This window comes from Barbus barbus (assembly GCF_936440315.1).
Source record: "Barbus barbus genome assembly, chromosome: 13".
NCBI lineage: Eukaryota > Metazoa > Chordata > Actinopteri > Cypriniformes > Cyprinidae > Barbus > Barbus barbus.
In genome coordinates, this window is record NC_136741.1 from 24,648,912 (window position 1) to 24,668,452 (window position 19,541).

Consider the following 19,541-nt stretch of genomic DNA (forward strand, 5'->3'; position numbering starts at 1 on the left):
TGCTAGTAAATTTCACAAACAATTACAAAGAACACATTAAATTAAACGTGACATTTTTAAGTCGAAAAACTGAAATAATAGTATTTTCTTGTAAACGTATTCCAATAATCTTTGTTTTATTTACAACTAAAAATATTTTTTATGGCGTACTAGCTGATGCCTTTGTTCTATTTCCAATAAATCCTTCTTCATTGAAAGTATATGGGATTTTTACACCTTTTTAATTGTCTGCAATACAAAAGTCTGAAAACGAATATAACGCTTCTTTCCTGAACAAACTGCATGATTTGAGATGTCATTCAATGCAAAGTTTACTACTTAAGGTTAGGGGTTTGTTCATTAAGTATGAGCAATAGTAATAATAATAATACATATATGTCACCATCACTGCAGATTCTTCCATATTTCAAACTAAATAGCAGTTAATTATCGCCGTAGGCCATGAGCTTTGATGAAAACCTCTTTCCCTCCATCTATTCCTGGAAGTGATTTTCTTTAGGTCCTGAGGTAAACTAGCCCACTGTCTCTCAGCAGGCTTCCCGATGCTAAAGCTGCTATGAATGAACATATACAGCATTAATGAAGGACTTACTCGTGGCTAAACTTGTGAGATAAGTCTGGGGGGTTCATCATTTTTTGCTCTGTTTAAAATAGCTCTCAAAGGATTGAGCTGTGCTTTGTTGTTGATTTATCGTGGATGAGGACGAGCGAGTCTGTTTGCATTACTTGTTTTATTCCTAGACTGCTTCCAAAATCAACAGGTTAGAAACAGTTCTCCCCTTTTTTGAGGGTTTACACCTTCTTCTAAGAATTCTTTGAACTTCAAAAGTATTGCATTTGTGTGTTCTGAGGAGTTGTGCTTAAGGGCCGTGAGTTATTGGGGTCTAGACCGAAGCGTAGCCACTGTTAATTCCCCTTGGCTCTCTGCCCTGTCTTTGTGTTGAATATGGATGCTATAAGCCCGTATGCACCTTTCATTAACATGTCACTGCCGTTTCTTGTGATTGACAAGGCTGCTGAGTGTAAACAATGCATGCAATCGGGGTTTGCGGCTGAATTACAGTGAGATATGCTGAGAGTGGCAACCTGCTCTGATTGGTTGCAGGATTGTCATGTCAGTTATGTCTGTTGACACCTCTATTGCAAATCTGATCGGACTGGAATCTGGAAGATATCCAGTTTCAAGGTGTAAACATGAAGTAGGAGCGAAATCCTTCATGAAAACAATAGGCAAACAGATCTTGGACACACAAACAAGGAGATTCAAGTTTATACAAACAGAAATTGGCTAAATAGGCTGCTGTACAGCAGCCGCCCTCATGCACTCACTGTGACCCCTGCAACTGACAGAAAGAACAATGATGGGACAGTGAAGAACTAACACATACACTCATACAATGGGAAAGAAGCAACCGATGTGTCTGATGAATGGTGACTTTGAAGTTTGAGGGTGATCCTGTAACAACATGTAACTCCCTGGAGAATTCACAAAACAATAATCACAAATAACAGCACTACAATAGCTCAGCTGTTTCTTCAAGTATAAAATGGGTCCAAGAGATATTGGAAATGGTGTAATGTTATCAATGATCAGACTTAAGATTTAACTGATAATATTGCTGACAAAATATTCTTTCTAATTCAACATGACTAAAAAAAGATAATGGTTTGATAATGGAAGAGTGAGGAACTTATTTTTTATAGTCTGACTTTTTTAAAATCTATTCATTTTAACTATGAATGATTTAAAATTACAATATTATTCAAATACTTTAACAACATGAAAATTTTAAATCAGTTTTAATGATTTACTATATGCAAATTGTACAAGTAAATAACTATGTAGTTTTAAATAATTAAAAATTGTTTGGTTAAATTTTGTGGCTGTCAAATTTGATAGAAATATCTTATGCTCACCAAGACTGCATTTATTAAAAAATAAATAAATAATGACTGTTTTTTGACAATTTTAACAGAATTTTTAGCAGTCCAGTCATCAATGTCATATGATCCTTCAGAAATTATTCTAGTATGCCGTTTTCTAGGGATTATTATTATCAATGTTGAAAACAGAGGTTAATATTTTTGTGGAAACTGTGACAGATTCTTTGGATACTTTCACTTATGTCATAGTCACATTATATTACCTTGCAAATATACTAACAAATAACTCACATTTGTTACAAACACATACAAATGCATGAATGGCACAGCCGTGCCACCATATGTCCCCCACACACTGTAATGGTTTCTACCGATGCGTTTGGACGCCTTGCCCTAAACCCTGTGTTCTGGGTTCCCTGTCTGCTGTCCACACTCATATGTTTTCTATCGCCAGCGCGGCTGTGGTTCCCTTCCCCGATTCTGCTGGACTGGAAAAACAGAGCTAATATGGTGTGATCCGTGGAGCGAGCTTTGATGCAGGACCTTTCACAAACACCCCCACCCCCCCGCCGCCATATGGTTTGAATTGGTCTGTTAATTTATTTCCTATAAATGTCTCTTGAATATTCAGTCAGGCCACGTGTGGAGCCTGGGCTGGAAAACAGAAGGCCTCGGAGAGCAGTTTGTGGTGACGTGTGATGAGTATATTTTCCTTTTATTTGTTTTCATTCATTTCTTGTTGCCATCTATTTGTGCACATATGGTAGGACCAGACAAGACTTCAAGCTAAGCGTAGCTGGCCCACATCAGAATAACAAATAAACGAATCAGGGTGAAGGAAAAGACATCGGCCATGATACCGAGGTAATATGAATCAGGAGTCATTAAAAGGCAATAAGCAGGAGAAGTGGAGGATGAGGTCATTGTGATTCATGTGTTGGAGGTCAGGTTTCATGGGTTTCGAGCTTGTTTTAGAGTGGCCAACTCTGGAGCGCATGGAAACAAAGCTTTCCAAAGTGACTGTAGTTTCCTACAGCAGACGGCGAGAAACAATAGCACTCGCTAACTCACACGGAGCCTTTTATCATTTCACTCCAGCGCCTTTTTTTCTGTGCTGATTTTGGAGGATGAAATTAAACATGATAAAATTAGTTTAACAGAACTTAATGGCAGCTGAAAGGATGAGCAATTTGGCCAAACTATTCAATAAACTAACTTACAGCCTACTTGATCTATGTCATAGTGTTACTGATATACGTGCATGAGTTAACGGACAAATACACTTATAAAAAGTAGACGCTGCATATTATGATTGATCCTTCAGTTGGTTTATTGATGGTTGAATGTTCTCATTTATTAAATTTTTATGCATATTACTTTTGTATAAAATTACTTGAAGAGATATTGTGTTGATTAGACTTACAAAACTGATAATAAAAATATATTTTTTTCTGACATGCTTTTACATGTTAAAATGGCATTTGGTCTAGATTACTCTTAATTACTTTAATACACTGAAAATGATAATTAAATTAACTGGTTAAGAAAACAATTTTAGTGCATTAAATTGTGTAGATATTGCTCTTTAATTGCAAGTTACCACTTTTTTGCACTGTATATTACTTGGAAATGTCAGGAACTTTTGTTTTTGTATTTTTTAAATGATCAGTCATTTTCTAGCTTAAAATTTATTTAATATATTTTTTTATTATTCAGATATTTATATGATTTATACCAACAAAACTATTTTTATGCATTAAATTAGGTAGAAATAGCTCTTTAATTACATGTCGCCATCAAGTATTGTTTTTTTAGCTTACATTTTATTTTAATAACTTTAATGTTAGATACTTGAATGGTTTACTTTTAACATATTTATATTTCTACACACTTTAATGTGTATATAAATGAACATATTAATTGAATACATTTTTAAATGTCATAGACTTATGTAAATTTCTCCAGATGTACTGTAAATAAGACCTTCTGAAGCTCCCTTGAGAGTGTCCTAGCGATGACAAAGTCATTAAGGTGTTCCATTGATCCTGACTCTATCTGAGGAGAAAACTTGCGTATTGACTCCCCACCCTGTTCCCGCTTTCTCTTTTCATTTTTTCCTCCTCCCTCGAAATCAGAATGGCCTTGTCAGGGAGGATTAATTGGGGGAGGCCAATGTCAAGCTGTCTGTACAACACACCCAGACTGTGCTCTCCAACAGTAAACAATAAGGGTGTGGATTAGTTTTGAAACAATGTGTTTATTTAAAAAGCTCACTTCCTGTATGCACTTGACAACCCTCCCATTAATTTCATTGGCAGCGACTCCGGTTCAGAAAAATGTTATCATTGTTTGGGAGGAAAATACAAAACCCAAACAAAACAAAATACAGTGCTTTTTAAAATGGCACTCGGTTCCTGAGAGATACTAAAATGCTAGGCGAGCCCACGTTGAAATAGCGCCCAGAAATCTCTTAAACCTCTGAGCAGAAAACAAACTCCAAATCATTTTTGTTTGAGTTGGCACCAGTTTATTTGGTGGATTTTTGTTTACAGTCAAAACAGAGACTGAAAATGCTTGGCTCTGCAGTTTTTTTCTAACTTCACCTCAGCTAACTGTGGTTGTCTTTCTTTTTTGATGCCTGTAGGGTCTGAAATTTAGTGCTAGTTGCAGAGCCTTGGAGCTAGTGCTCAAAGCCCCTGTGCCCAGAGCCACATCCTGGCCAAAACGAACACACTTGCACTTTTCTAACATGCAGAAACAAAGTATTTGGCAAGAATTATTCCCTAGCTGTTCAAAGACAGCTAACATTAATGATGTATTTCTTCAACTTTAAATGCAAAATATTTTTAGATTTTTTTTTCTGATGTTGATTAATATTAAATATTTGTTTCTATGTTTTTTAAGCTTTAGATGATGTACAAAGTCATCTGAGATTGATGATTTTTTTTTAATTATTTGACTGCCATCATCATCATCATTTTTATATAGATATATAAATATATATTGACTGATATTTGATATTTGTTTCTATCATGAGCACTTATTTTGACAAAAGTTACTTAATTTTACTATACAGTATGCTTTTTGTATCTTTTTCCATATAGTAATTTTATATTGTAATACGTTCACTTTCAGCACATAAACTTTTATTTAAATTATATTTTATTTTATTATATTGTTTAATAATTTATTTTACATATTTATTGGTTATAGGCCATTACAAAAAATAAAAAATAAATCATTATTGGCTTATTTGTACCAACCAGAATATAAAAATCAATTTATCGCTATAAACCAGGCGATTTTAGGTGAAGAAATTAAGCATTCAATTTCAAAAACTTTGTGAGGTTGAGACTTTCTGACACGCAACAGTCAGAAATCTGACTCTTGATGTTTACCTGATGTGCAGAAGTGACTGAACCCCTGATTTTTTTAGGCAAAATATGACTCGCAGAATCCCGCATATTAGTCCATTTCACATCAATAATACTTACACCCTGAACTTTGAGGTTTGTTTTTGAAGCGATTACCAGCGTTAACCCCACAAATGAGTTCATTCCCGAGACTGACAACTGTGAACAAACATAAAAAGGTTTTAAAAGGCAGCGTCGCACCCATCCTTTGAAGTTACTCTATATAACAGGTAAACTTGGAGGATGGTGTTTAAGCCCTCTTTAAGCTTGTTAATCCCACCCTGGTACAGACGAAACCCGCTCGGCTAGATCCGTGTCAATCTGCAGCCCCATCCTCGGCCTGGATTTACATGCATTCCCGCAAATGCTCACTCCCAGTCTGTTGTATTACACCGGGTTGCGACTTCAGGGTAGAAACGGGGTTCAATTGGAACTTTTTCTGCTTCGTGCACTTACATTTTTCTTCGCTGTCTTATTTACAACCAAACATGACTGCTTTTGTAAATTGACTCCTCAATTCTGTTCAGGGGCCAGACACAGGGAAGGAAGGTTAGCTGCCTGTTGTATGATAAGCTGGCAGAACCTATCAGGCTTCTCCGCTAGCAGATAGCGCTCTGTATTTCTGTCATGCTTTATCGCCAACCGGGGTGAAACTAAACTGCAAGCAAGAGCAGTCTGAGGGGGCCATTTCTGTGGATTACTAAAGCCGACTTTAATTTCAAAGACCAGTGGCGTATCCAGAGAAGGTCTGCGGGCCTCATCTGGTGCCGATTGGCAGCATTACCTGGCGTGGCGGCCCATCACGGTATAACAGGGCCACGGCGCTGGTGTGGCTTCCGGTTGAGCTGGCGTAGGGTGTTGCGCCAACTACTGTATCTCTCTCGCTTTCTCTTCCCTTCTCTTTTCACCCCGTGATGAAGTCGACAGGAAACGCACCGCAGGAAGCTGTGGGATTTGTAAGGAGTCATTAAGAAAGGAGGTGACAGTTCAAATGAGTGGTTCTGAGGCGGTGACAATGCCGTGCACAATGCCAAAGGGAGCGCCGGCTGCTTTATCACCACACCTCTGATTCGTTGTGCTGCAGCAACCGGAATCAGCCACAATGCCATTATTTTATCGTGATGGATGAAAGCGCAGCGCAAAATATCAGAATGAATTTGCTCTTCCATTTCCATTCCAAGTCGAGTTTATCCTCGGCCAATTTGGAAGCATAATCACCACGGTATAATTCTCGCCTTTGTGGCAAAAGACGGTTAAATGTTCAGAACAAACCTCGGGGAGTCTTTAATATTTGTTAGATGCGCTTTTGAATCACAATTCATATTGACATTAAGAAGTGCTCGCCCCCCTCAAGATGTTCGTATTTGTGGAATGTGCGACGGTTGTTTTTAATATCAGTTATTATTAGAAATAGCATTTCAAATGATATGTCACAAGGGAGCAAATATCATTTACAAAGCACTAATGACTTCAGAACTCTGCTCTAGCCTCCGGTGGAGGATGCATGCAGCACACAGTATGGGAGCATCCAGCCGCCCTCGTCTCTTAATTCTTAAAAGCCAATCACTCAAAAGCCCTTCATTACTATGCATCAAACACAAGAGGTGAGCGCTGGCCCTTTAATGGGTTTGTGCTGCTGTTTGTTCTAAATATGCAAATGAGGCGCTAAAATATGTACATGTCCCGTGTCGAGATGGATTGGGTTTTGGGGGGATTAATTATTCAGGAGGCTTTATCATTATTAGGCTTTGCATCTTCTATTAGGATGGATCGAGGAGAGGGGAAAAAAGCCCTCACCTCATGCCGGACAGCCTGTAATGAGTCATCAATAAAACATTTTCATAATGTCAGGGAGACACAAGTGTGGATGCTTGATCTAATTTTGCATTGACTCTCCTGGTCATTAGTTCAATATGGCATGAACACCATTTTATTAAAGATACAGGCGAGAAGGACGCATGCCTGATGTGCCCTGACAGTCCGTGCATCAAGATGCTTTTTTTAATGTATGTTTAATGGTTAATCATTACAAATAATCGAGAAAATCTGTTTAAAGGCTGCTCTTCGGGAGGATTCTTGTTTCACGTTAGGTCACGATGAATTATGATGAGATGGCCTTTGCCTTAGTCCGGATTCGCGGGGCTTCCTTTCTCCTTGAGAAGAAAAATCTGTTAGTCGAGAATCCGAGACCACAAGACTGTATGTATAAAAGGGAATTGTTTTTACTAGTACGTATAGTAGTGTAGGCTATGTGTACTGTAGTAGTAACTTATAGTTGCCTAAGACAGTTGCCCAAGTCTTATGAAATGATCAAAGTGAGTTGCTGCTTTAACTTTGATCAACTCTGCTCTGTTGCATAGGACTAGCTGAAAAGAATTAGCCCAATGCAAAATGATATTATCAAACTCTTCAATAAAGACGACGCTCCTCCTGGGTGTAAACTTAAACTTTCATGATCTCAAATCTCAGCAAGTTGCAAACAATCAAAAGTTGGAGACGGGGGTTCAAATAATAACAGCGGTCTACTTCAAGCACAAGAGGGGGCGGCTTTATTGCCACTGAGACATAATAAGTAAATGCAAATTGTAACTAGTTAAGCACAGCAAAATAATATGATACCATTGTCTGAGGCAGATTGCTATTATAATGTTAGCATGTGCAAATAATTACATTCTCTTCCTGATACAATTACATTATTTGTTCTGCTTGTATTATACACCAATAAAAGCAAACATCATATTAGGATTCATGGCACTTTTCGCTTTGCATTATCAATATGTGGAAATAATTGTCTGCTGAGAGATTAAATTACATTATTGTGTATCTTTTTCATGCCTAATAAATAATGATGGATGGCTTTTATTTTCATCACCACCTGCAACCATTTTATCTTCCCCCTGAATGTTAAAAATGAAAGAAAAAAGAGAGGGAAGTAGATAAAGAAACAGGAGGCGAGTGTTGTCTGCGCCATCGAAATAAAGTGGAAGGGAGACGGAACGTGACATGCCAGAATTCACAAACCGTCGGCTTTGAGCGTTTGTTCCCGGCAGGAAAACTCAAAAACGAGAGCTCGCGAGTCAGGAAGTGACAGATTAAATCAGTTTGCCATTTCCAGTTATGGCCACCCCTCGGATATAGGAATATTAACGCTCGAGATGTATTGTGAACACATCAATTCTGTCGATACACTCCTATATCTCCAATTTTGTGTCTGAACAGCAATTTGCAATCTTAAATACCCGATACTTGACTAATATTTTGAAAATATCGTCTTGAGTTCTATGGAGTCACACTGCGTACAGTATGCATGCATTGATGCTACAGAGCAAAGCTCTATATGAATGAAGCACGCTGGCAAACCGTCCAGATCATGTATTTGCATTTAGGGACATTCTCTCATTTACAATTCCTCAACACTTGCCTTTATCCTCATGTAGCTTCAATTTTCATCAGTGCATTTGCACTTTGTGGCGATAAGAGAATTGATTAGCTACCAGTCTGCTCGAAGTTTGATGTTTAATTGGCTTCTGTCTCTCTTCCTTCCCAATACTGGTCAATGCCGAGCTGTCGCACTCCTGTTGCATTTGATGCATTTTTTCAGCACGCGGTTTGGAGAGATAAAACAAGGTATGGACATTTATAGTGCAAGTTAATTGGCGTTCGAAAGGCAGGAAAAAAAAACGATTGGTGTTATAACTTCATAACTTCTTAAGTCATGCCTTGTGCACAGCTAGGCATTGGACCAATGTAAAATTTACATTTTAATGAAATATTTGAATAAGTACTTGAAATTCACTCTAGCTGGGCTCCCAGACCCAAAACCAACATTTCATGTTTGTGTTTTTGAATGGCAGCGTCGGGGAAATTAACATGCCAGTCATACAGATTAGAGGGGCATCAGTGTAAAGTCAGACCTGCTTCAATCAAGGTTCACTGCAGGTAAACAGCTGCCATGACATATTTTAATGACAGTTATTTTCCATCCCCTCCCCTGAAGAGGAGCATTAAATCTGGGCTGAAATGAGAGATGCGGAGAGTTGCACAGGCTCAGAGTCCCATCAGAAGCTGCTTTAATACGTATCTGTAAAAGTGTGTACAGAAGTAAAGGGTTGTAAAGTAAAGGCTCTAATCTCAACCAGTAATGTGCCAAATATTAATGAGACAGTTGGGAAGTGTAGGCCTGCTGCTTTCAGGATTTCAAGTTCTCGGAGCATTCAATGTTACACTGACTTTCCATAATTGTTTATCTTAAACCTGTAAATAAGCAATCTGTAAAACACAGGAACATTATGACAGAAAACCTGCAGTTCCATTTAATTACTTTGATATATAAGTGCAATGGTAATAGAGACATTAAGTTGCATTCTGCGTATATAATACTACACAGAACGTCTCCGCAGTCATTCAGACCTACTTTAGTAGTTAAATATGTATTGACCTTAGATTAATGCATGCGCAAATGTGCTTTTTGCACTCATGATATGTAAATCAAAAGTAAACTTAGTCACATCCATTAATGCATGGTGGCAGAAAGCCGTGAGACTCGTAATTATTCATGTTGCTTTGCATCATCTAAATTATTCAGATATCCTGCATGAATATGGAAAATATCTGAAAATTAATCTAAACAATGCTTCAGTTTAGCATAAAAGAAAAATGTTTGATTGTAAGATTAGTAAACTCATCATATTGTTCAAATTATTATTTTTTTAGATTGGGTCCTAAGTGAATGAATATTTGAATATTTCATAATTATTTTTTAATATAATAATAATTATAAACTAATGCTTAAAATCAATATTAAGATGTTTTAAAATAGTATTGTAATGCATTTATTATACTTAAAGTATATTATTTATCTTATTTTATAATTGATTTATGTTTTCTTTACTCGAAGACTCGTGTTGATATGAGATTTTGCTTGAATATGGGAAATCTGTGGAAATTCATCCAACAATGCTTCCTTTAACCACAAAAGAAGAATGTTGGATTATATGATCATCATCATGATAAAAAATATAATAATAATATTATTAATCATAAAATAAAGCTTAAAATGAATAAAATGTATTAAAAATAAATATATAAAAATAGCATTATAATAATCATTTATTTATTATTAGTTTTATATATCTCAATATTTGAACTAATTCTTTTTTTCTGTACTTAATTGTCCTACTGTTCTATGTTGATATGCAGCCCTGAGAGGCCTGTAGAACAGCTGGCAGTAATTGAAACGAAACATTGGCTGATTAACCAGCATCTGACAACCCATGATCCAAACAGCATGCCCAATGCAAATCAAAATAACACAAGCTCCGATCACAAGAGGCCCTGGAATGAAGTGGTCATCATCTAATTAACACAAAATGTTTTAATTACAGGCTAAACCAAGCAGCACAGTGTGTCAATTTAACTGATGTGCTAAGTGGCAGTTTACAATATCAGAAACTGACAAATAATTGGAATCTAATTGCAGCAGGTCTATTGCCCACCAGTGCCCGAAGCAGCTCATCTTAATAAACTTTTCTCTCTTTTTTTTTTAAAACATCAAACCATGAATAGCAAACACTACCGCCCCTGCTAATTGCTACGTCGCAGGATTGGGAATTTGCCAGCTCTGACTATTAAAGCAAAGCTCTTGTGTGGATTGCTGTTGCATTGCCACACTTTAATTAGAATGAAACGAGGGGTAGGAACGGAGTCTTGTTACTGCAATTCAATATATGTAAATAAGATAATGCACTAATCTGTCCATTTCATTTCCAAAAGCCTACACAGACCGTGGGTTCAGTAATAAGGGCTAGACTCTCACTTGGTAACATAAGTAGACTGGTGTGAATGACATGATAGAGACAGTTTGGATTTTTTTTGGCTTTTTTTCATTTGAAGATCAAAAGGTATTCATGCTTTGCAAAGACATTCTGACGCTGAATAGCATAACTTTACTTTTATATAAACTTACGAGAGCGGTTGACTGAAAATGAATTCCTGTCAACCAGTAAAAATGAGAATGAAAGATCTGATGTGTGATCAGGGTGTGCTTCCTCTAATTTTATTTGAATACCATAGACACATGCACGTATGTTCAATGTTCAACTTTTACAAGACATTATTTTGCATATGTACGATGAGCCTGAAAAGTGTTTGGACACTTTTCACATTTAAAAATATGGATTTTATTGCATTAAATAAATAAAAAATATTTTTCTTTTCAAACTGATGTGCTGCTACTTTTTTAAAATTTTGAACATTATATATTAAGAATTTAAACAATAATTTGCTCTTCAATATATTCATAGGGTTTTAAGTGGCAATATAGCTCTTTATCTAAAAGCAAAATATAGCAGCTTTTCTCTCTTTCTTTCTGCTTATCCAATGAAATTCACAAAAATCTAACCTTTCATTGGATAATAAGAATTTAAAATGGGGGGAAATATCATTATGAAATAAATGTTTTTCTCTAATACACATTGGCCACAATTAACGCTACCCTTTTATTCAGTACTTTTTGAAACCTCCATTTGCCAGTAAACAGCTCTAAATTTTCTCCTATATTGTCTGATGAGGTTAGAGAACACCTGACAAGAGATCAGAGACCATTCCTTCATCCAGAATCTCTCCAGATCCTTCAGATTCCCAGCTCCATGACGGTGCTTCTTCTCTTCAGTTCACCTCACTCATTTTCTACAGGGTTCAGATCAGAGGACTGGAATGGCCATAGCAGAAGCTTGGTTTTGTGCCCAGTCCCCCATTTTTGTGTTGTTTTTGAGGTTTGTGTTTGGATTATTGTCCAGTTGGTAGATCCAAATATGGCCCATTATAAGATTTCTAACAGAGTCAGTCACTTGTTGATTTTGTATCTGTTGGTATTTGATAGAATCCATGATGCCATGTGTCTAAACAAGATGTGCAGGACCTCCAGCAGAAATATAGGCCCACAACATCAAAAATACAGCAGTATATTTCATTGTACACATGGTGTACTTTTTATCCCTGTGTTCACCAAACCCATCTTGAGTGTTTGCTGCTAAAAATCTATTTTTTTTAGTTTCATCTGACCATAGATGCCAGTCCCATTTGAAGTTCCAGTTGTGTCTGATAACTGAATATGCTGGAGTTTGTTTTTGGATGAGCATATGATGTAGGTGCTGTTTGATAATTTATTTTGAAGGTTTTCTGACCCTGAGACTCAACTATTTTCTGCAATTCTCCAACTGTGGTCCTTGGAGAGTCTTTAGCCACTCAAACTCTCCTTCTGACCGTGCATTAGGACGATATAGACACACGTCCTCTTCCAGGCAGTTTCGTAACATTTTCTGTTGATTGGAAATTCTTAATTATTGCCCTGATGGTGGAAATGGGAATCCAATTCACTGCTCTAGCTCTTTTCTTAAAGCCACTTCACTAATTTGTGAAGCTCAATTAGATTTTGCTCTGCACATCTGAAATATATTCTTTGGTTTTTCTCATTGTGATGGATTATTAAGGGAATTTGGGCTTTGTTTTCCCTCCTATTTATATTTCTGTGAAACAGGAAGCCATGGCTGGATAATTTCATGTTCATAATCACCCTGAGTGCTTAGAATTGTAAATATGAATGGGAATATGCTTCAGAGATATTTTACTCATAAGAATTTCTAGGGGTGCTAATAATTGTGTCCAATGTGTATTTGAGAAAAACATTTATTTCATAATGATATTTCCTCCATTTTAAATTCTTCTTATCCAATGAAAGGCTAGATTTTAGTGAATTTTTTAAATAAAAGATTTATAATAAAAGAATTAACAATACAGATTAATTTTCACAGCCTTCTTTGATCATATTTACCAAGAGGGCCGATATTTCTGGCCATGACTGTATGCATGTATGAGTGTATATATATATATATATATATATATATATATATATATATATATATATATATATATATATATATATATATATATATATATATGTATATGTGTGTGTATCTATATACATACACACACACATACATTTCAGATTTATTTAACTGTAATAACTCTAGTACAAACCTATGATTATGACAGCGGACTACGAGAAAACTAGCTGGCTCTTATGAGCAGAGAATATCTGAGAGACAACAGCAATAAAATTAAGAAGCTCCAAATAAGGGATAAAATATTACCAGCAAAAAGTCTAACCATAATTTTATATTGTTTCCTTTAAATCTTGTCTTCCAACATCTTTAATTAATAATATCCCCAATGACATTTATGTATCAGAGCAATAAGCTAAGCGGGAAACAATTTATGTCACCTAAAGCTTTTTAACAAATCAATGCAACTATTTGTAATTGCTTGTTGCACAAGATTAAAAATGCTTAGGCCTGATCTCTGTCTGCTGTTTAGTGGCTAACATGACCCCGTGCATCCCTCATAAAAAGCAAACTCCTCATCATCAGCATTAATTTCCATCAAGAAATCCATATCGCTAATATTTCTGGGATTTTAATGCAGTAACAATTTATAGCTGGTCAAATGCAGTTACCTAAATTGGTGTTGGTAAAGGACAGTTTAACTGTCTCTTTTTAATTAGAAGGTAATTTAATGTGTGAGCTGCCGTGATAGTGCCGGTCATTATGGACTTCATGACGAGCGTTCGATAGCAAACAGTGCAAATATCTGCATCTGTAATCTGATGAAAGACTCAATAATGTTGTGCTGAAACTGATAAATGCAGTTCAGTTCTGCCTGATTTGAGCCTTATCTTTGCACGTCATATGTGCATATATAAAAAACAATTATCTGTAGCTTTATTATAGTGTGGCCATATCAGCACAGGTGATGAAAGATGCACATAATTCAGAAATAAACTGCATTTTTATTGCTTCTGTATTGAACATGCGAGTCAGTTTTAGACACTGAGTATAACGGAATAGTCAGCAAAGAGAGAACAAAGATTTTAGATTAGAGCAGAAAAAGTGGGAATTAAAGAACGAAAACGAAGGCGGAAAGAAAGAATTGTGAAGATTTACAGGCACGATCATGATCTAGTGTATGAGAGCAGCGTGATTGTGACCGTAACTGTCTGCTGGAGGATGAGCAAAGATGGTTGTGTTTCAGTTAAAATGATTTGCATTTAAAAAAACTAGCTTTATTTGCTTTATAAGTTGTGCTTTTGAGATTTATTAGGCTATATGGAAAACTTTGAATTGTCAATACATCTTTGCTCTGCATAGTTTTCTTGTTTTTAGTGAAACAGTACACACAAATCAATATTTTTATTAGTGTGCATGATTCATAGACTTTCCTCACGGCAAACTTTTTTCTTCATCAGTATATTTACTGGGAAACAAGACAACTATAACTTAAAACAGTGTATTTATGTGATATTATACACACATATATATATATATATATATATATATATATATATAAGTTAATACTTTTCATTGTTGTGAATCATGTACCACTAGCAAAGTTTTTTTTCTTGTTTTAAACAACCCTTGTATCTTGAATTGTCTTAAAATACTAAAAAGAAATGTACTTCAAATCAAACTTGCACATTTAGTTTTAAAAGAAAAACCGTGATTAAGTAATGATTTTTGCAGTTCTGCAAAAGACATGCAAGTATTTTCCCTTGTGCTCCAGAGGACGTACACCTGCCTTGTAGCTCATCTAGACCAGAAAAGCAGGATCTTTTTGAATGTATTAAAAACAGCTTAACGCAAGGAAAGAAGGGAAAGAGCGTAAAAACTCTTCGGTCAATGATAACAGAGACAAATCTGTTTTCTATTTTACAGTTTTTAGAATCCAAAAACGGTGGATTATCCCCGGATCCATTCCCTCCCCTCTCGCTCACAGATGTCTGCGAGTTTCCTTTTTTATATCCTCCAAAAAAAGCAAGGATTACGAAGTCAATTACATTTGCTATTGGAATACATACAGCAGTAGCTCATTTCTTTGTGTTTTCCGTCTTTTTTAATAGTAAATACAAAGCAGTTGTGATAAAGCAAACATGGTGATACAAACAGTATTTTTTTTGTTCTTTGAAAAGAATCAGGAGAAAATGAGAGGACACACAAGCTATAATGTGGTGTATGTACAACCTACTTCAACATGAGCTAAAAGAGCAGAGACAGGAAACAGTTTACCGCATGTGAGAAGCAAAATAAATCGAAAGAAGAGATCATATTGAAGCAAGCCGAGTGGCGTTTCTAACCGATAAAAAAAGCCTGAGGTTTGGATTGGTTTAAAAGAGAAAAAAAAGAGAGACCCTCATGATAAACAAGCTCTGATTTTTATAGATTTTTAAAAAAATCTTTTTCTTAAAATAGTTTGCTACAGTTTTAGACTAAACATGCAAGACATACGACTAAGTGCAACTGAGTGACATGTTACATCTTTTTCTTAGTTACTCATTCCCTATAGGTTTGAACTGAGGTATGCATACTAACAGTTTCTCATGCTGTATTTCTTCAGTAATGCCGAGCTACACATGCGGTGAATGGTCTCATCTACCTGCTCAAGAATAACAATCAAAAACAGCCCTCAGATGAGCCCCGAATCTGTCCCACTGCAGCTGCCCGGATGCTCCATTAATTTCAGTGAACCCTTTTCATCAATAGAAATGCTTGGATAAATTTACAAATAGTAGTAACTGCCATTAAAGTACCTTGTACCCAGCTTATTGGTTGACAGGAGTGTTTTTTAATATAAAAAAGTAATAAGTTGACAGACACTAAAACACAATCATAGAGCATTGCCAAGGTTAACAAAAGGACATCGGAATCCCGTTTCGAATTTACAAGGTAAGTGGCATACAATCTTTTCAAAGAATAAAATGGCAAAAAAAAAAAAATCTAAAGTATGAGAACAAATGAAACTCTCATCATTGTGTGCTCCAGTTTAAAGTTCAGTTCACATTGTGTTATGCAAATGTTTTCCCCCTCCTGGATTTAAATTTCCTGTGACGACAGTGAACAGTTCTAAACTCTTTCATCCATATCCTTCTCCTTTATAGCCATCATTTCCTGATAGAACACTCCCTTTTTTCCTTTTCATTGGCCCAAAGACAACATTGCTTTGATTTGGTCGTGTGTTGGTCTCGATCTCTGCCTCTCCTCTACTATTTTGGTCACAGGCAAAGACATACAGCTGCCCATCGAACAACCCCTTTGGCTTTTTTTTTCACCATAATAAGCCCGACACAGTTTCAGACATTTCATAATTTTTGCGTCCGGCCAGTGCGGGGAACACTAAGGATATTTGGCCTTTTGTTTAGCTATTGCATGGAACATAGAATATATCAACTTGTAGTATCTTGTATCTTTGGTAGTCACAGATAAGAGACATAAACATCAACTTAAGTAAAAACAAACTGACAATAAAAATGGAAGTAATAAATAAGAACACAGAAAGTGGTTGGTTGCAGTCATTCGAAAAACAAAATGCAATCGATTTGTAGAAGCCTAATCTAAAGTCTGTTCCCAAAATTTCAATCTAAGCTAGCCGGTGACAGCAGCTTCCAATTAGGAGTTGCTTTCCAGGTTCAAATGGCCTGCGTGGAAACAGCCCGTTGGAAACAATTGCGTTGGTCAAGAAGCGAATGGTCATAGTGGGCTACCCCAGTGCCGTAATGCTCAGTGGTCATGGCTGTGCCGTCAGCCTTGGTTCATAATCCCTTTAACGTTTATCCCGTGTGTAATTATTATCATGTCTAATAACAGAGGCTGAGCCGGTCATTGATGTGGTGAAACTGATATTGAAACTAGAGGGAATGCAGTTTAAAGTCATCCAGACAGTCTTTGAAATTACAGAATTGAATAAAAAGGCAAAAAAAAAAAAAAAAGTTTCATATATGCTGACAATAACGTTCAGGAATAACGATTAGCTTTTGTCTAACAATCCTCTCCCTGGTGCTTATTTCAAAATTTTTTGACATTTCATTTTGCAATACAGATGATGGTTTCGATCAGCGAGTTGGTTGACGCTAACGTGCATCACCACAAAAGGGGATTTTTGAAAGTATAATTTCAGAACGATAAACGTTAACCTGCGCTGATTTCTCTGTCATTCATTCCACGTGAAAATTAAACTTCATTGGTGCGTGGAGAGGGAGCCTTCATTACGAGTAGTGCATTTGCAGATGGACTTCATGAGCAGGAAAGATAGAGAGCGAGAGTGTGTGTGTGTGTGTGTGTGTGTGTGTCGGCATGCAAGGGTAATGTGACTGCAAAGTGCCGATCTGAAATGCTAGGAACAAATGACAGAAAAATACTACACGGTAATGCGACATTCTGTTTCAATTTCGAATGAAAAGGAGGAAGGAAAAAAGAGAGCATGAGAAGCCTTAACATTCATCCAGTGCTAAGCACACTATAACTCCACATCATTATTCATGAGGTCTGATCAGTTACCAAAACAAACAAACCAAACAAAAAGGATATATAGCTAACAGCACAGAGTAATGAGAGGACACTGCGTTTAAATTATTTGCCCAGGAACCCTCAAAACACCAGACAGATATCCTCCAGCTGCAATGACAGCAAATTTACAGGAATAGTGCACTTCAAAAAAATGAAAATTCTGTCATTTAGTCATAATCATGTTGTTCAAAAGCTGTGCGACTTTCTTTTTATCCATAAAAACACAAAAAGACATTTTAAAGAGTGCACCAGATGCTCTTTTTCATGCAATTACAATTAATGCGGCGTGGAGTGACATAAAAGCATCATAAAGGGGATTCATATTGTTTTCCTATATTCCAAGTCTTCTAAAGTTGTAGATAAATTTGGGTAAAAAAAACAAACCAAAATCTTAGCCACCATTCACTGAAATCCTTCCCTTTGTTTGAGCTGTGAGCAGATCACAGAGTCGGTGAGTTGAACTTGAGAATCAGTCAGCTTTGTTTAGAACCGATTCACTAAAAAGATCCGACTCAAAAGAATGATTCGCTCACCGTTCACTCTCAGGGAGAGCATTCGCATTCAAAGCAACCGAGTTCACTCTTCAAGACGAATCATTTTGTGTTTCACGAAAGAAAGAAAGTCACACAGGTTCAGAACGACATAAGGGTGAGTACATGACGACAGAGTTCTCATTTTTGGGTGAACCGTCCCCTTGAAGATTTGAAGGCAGAGACAATGAATTAAAGTCACATACGTACACGCACACTGTGAGTGGCACGCTCATTGAAGCGCTAATGATCTGTGTGTGTGTGTGTGAGAGTTCGTGATCAGTGTTTATGAGTCTTTCTCAGCTGTGTTTTCATGTCCGCTCTTGTCTCAGTGACGATTTTGCCAAAAGGAAGTAGAAGCAGGCCCCAGTACCAAACGTCTCTTTATCAGGAGATGAGTAGAAATTTACGCATCTCGTCTTTAAACCGAAAAGTAGAAAGAAATCAAAAATACTTCCAAATGGAATAGATTTTCTTATCTCGTATTTTGTTTTGTATTTAATGGCACTAAGAGTAAATTGGAACATTTTAATAGCTGTCAACAAGAGGATTGTGAATCCAGTCTTGGGCTTGCTATATCTGGAGTGGTCTCGCAGGTGACCGCAGTTAGTATGGCCTGTTCGGCAGAGGACCTGGGAGAAACCAGGCTTACAGCATATCCTCGTGACCGTGGTCGTCCTCGTAATCTCTGTTGTGGTCAAAGTCTGGACTGTGATTGGCTGTCGTCACGAGGGAAAGGGGACCTTCGTGCTCCTCGGGGTCCAGTGGCTCCTCCTTTACGCTGATGTGGTGCCTGGCAATAAAACAGAATAGGAATGTTCATATATTTTCACCAAAAACAAAAACCTCCATTATCAAAATAAAAATCTATAATAATAATATTAAAAATATTATTAACTTATAAGTTGATATATTATAAAATGGTAATAATAAAATAATAAATGGATAAATATTTATATGTTTTCTTTTTCTTTCCTTTAATTTGACTTTTTAAGCTGATGCTTTGAAGTAGCGTTTTCAGCTTTGGGTGAGGTCTATAAAAATAGGTTTAAAAACAATAATAAAAAAATTAATACATGCATCTACAGTACCTATATACGGAGCCCCGCACATGATATGCGGAAAAAAAAAAAAACATATCGTGGCCACAACATATTCAATTGTTCACTCATTTTATTAAATCATGGCCACATTGCACTAATTTGTTCCCTTTTAAAATAAGTCAAAATGAGGGAATGAATTAGTACAGCACGGCCACAATTTACTAAAACCAGGGAACACATTTTGAATTTGTGGCCACGACTGAGCTCAAACGAGGGAAC

The 19,541-nt window shown here is 36.5% G+C and overlaps 1 protein-coding gene across 8 annotated transcripts in view; it reads right to left on the reverse strand.

Moving 5' to 3' along the window:
• Positions 1 to 15,233: 15,233 nt before the first annotated feature.
• LOC306879626 (forkhead box protein P1-B-like) overlaps positions 15,234 to 19,541 on the reverse strand; it is a 198,780-nt gene continuing 194,472 nt past the window's right edge. For all 8 annotated transcript variants that reach the window (XM_079432724.1, XM_079432723.1, XM_079432727.1 and 5 more), the window contains one exon: positions 15,234 to 19,012. In XM_079432724.1, coding sequence (XP_079288850.1) covers positions 18,868 to 19,012 — 145 coding nt within the window. In that variant the 3' untranslated portion in view covers positions 15,234 to 18,867. The remainder of the gene's footprint in view (positions 19,013 to 19,541) is intronic.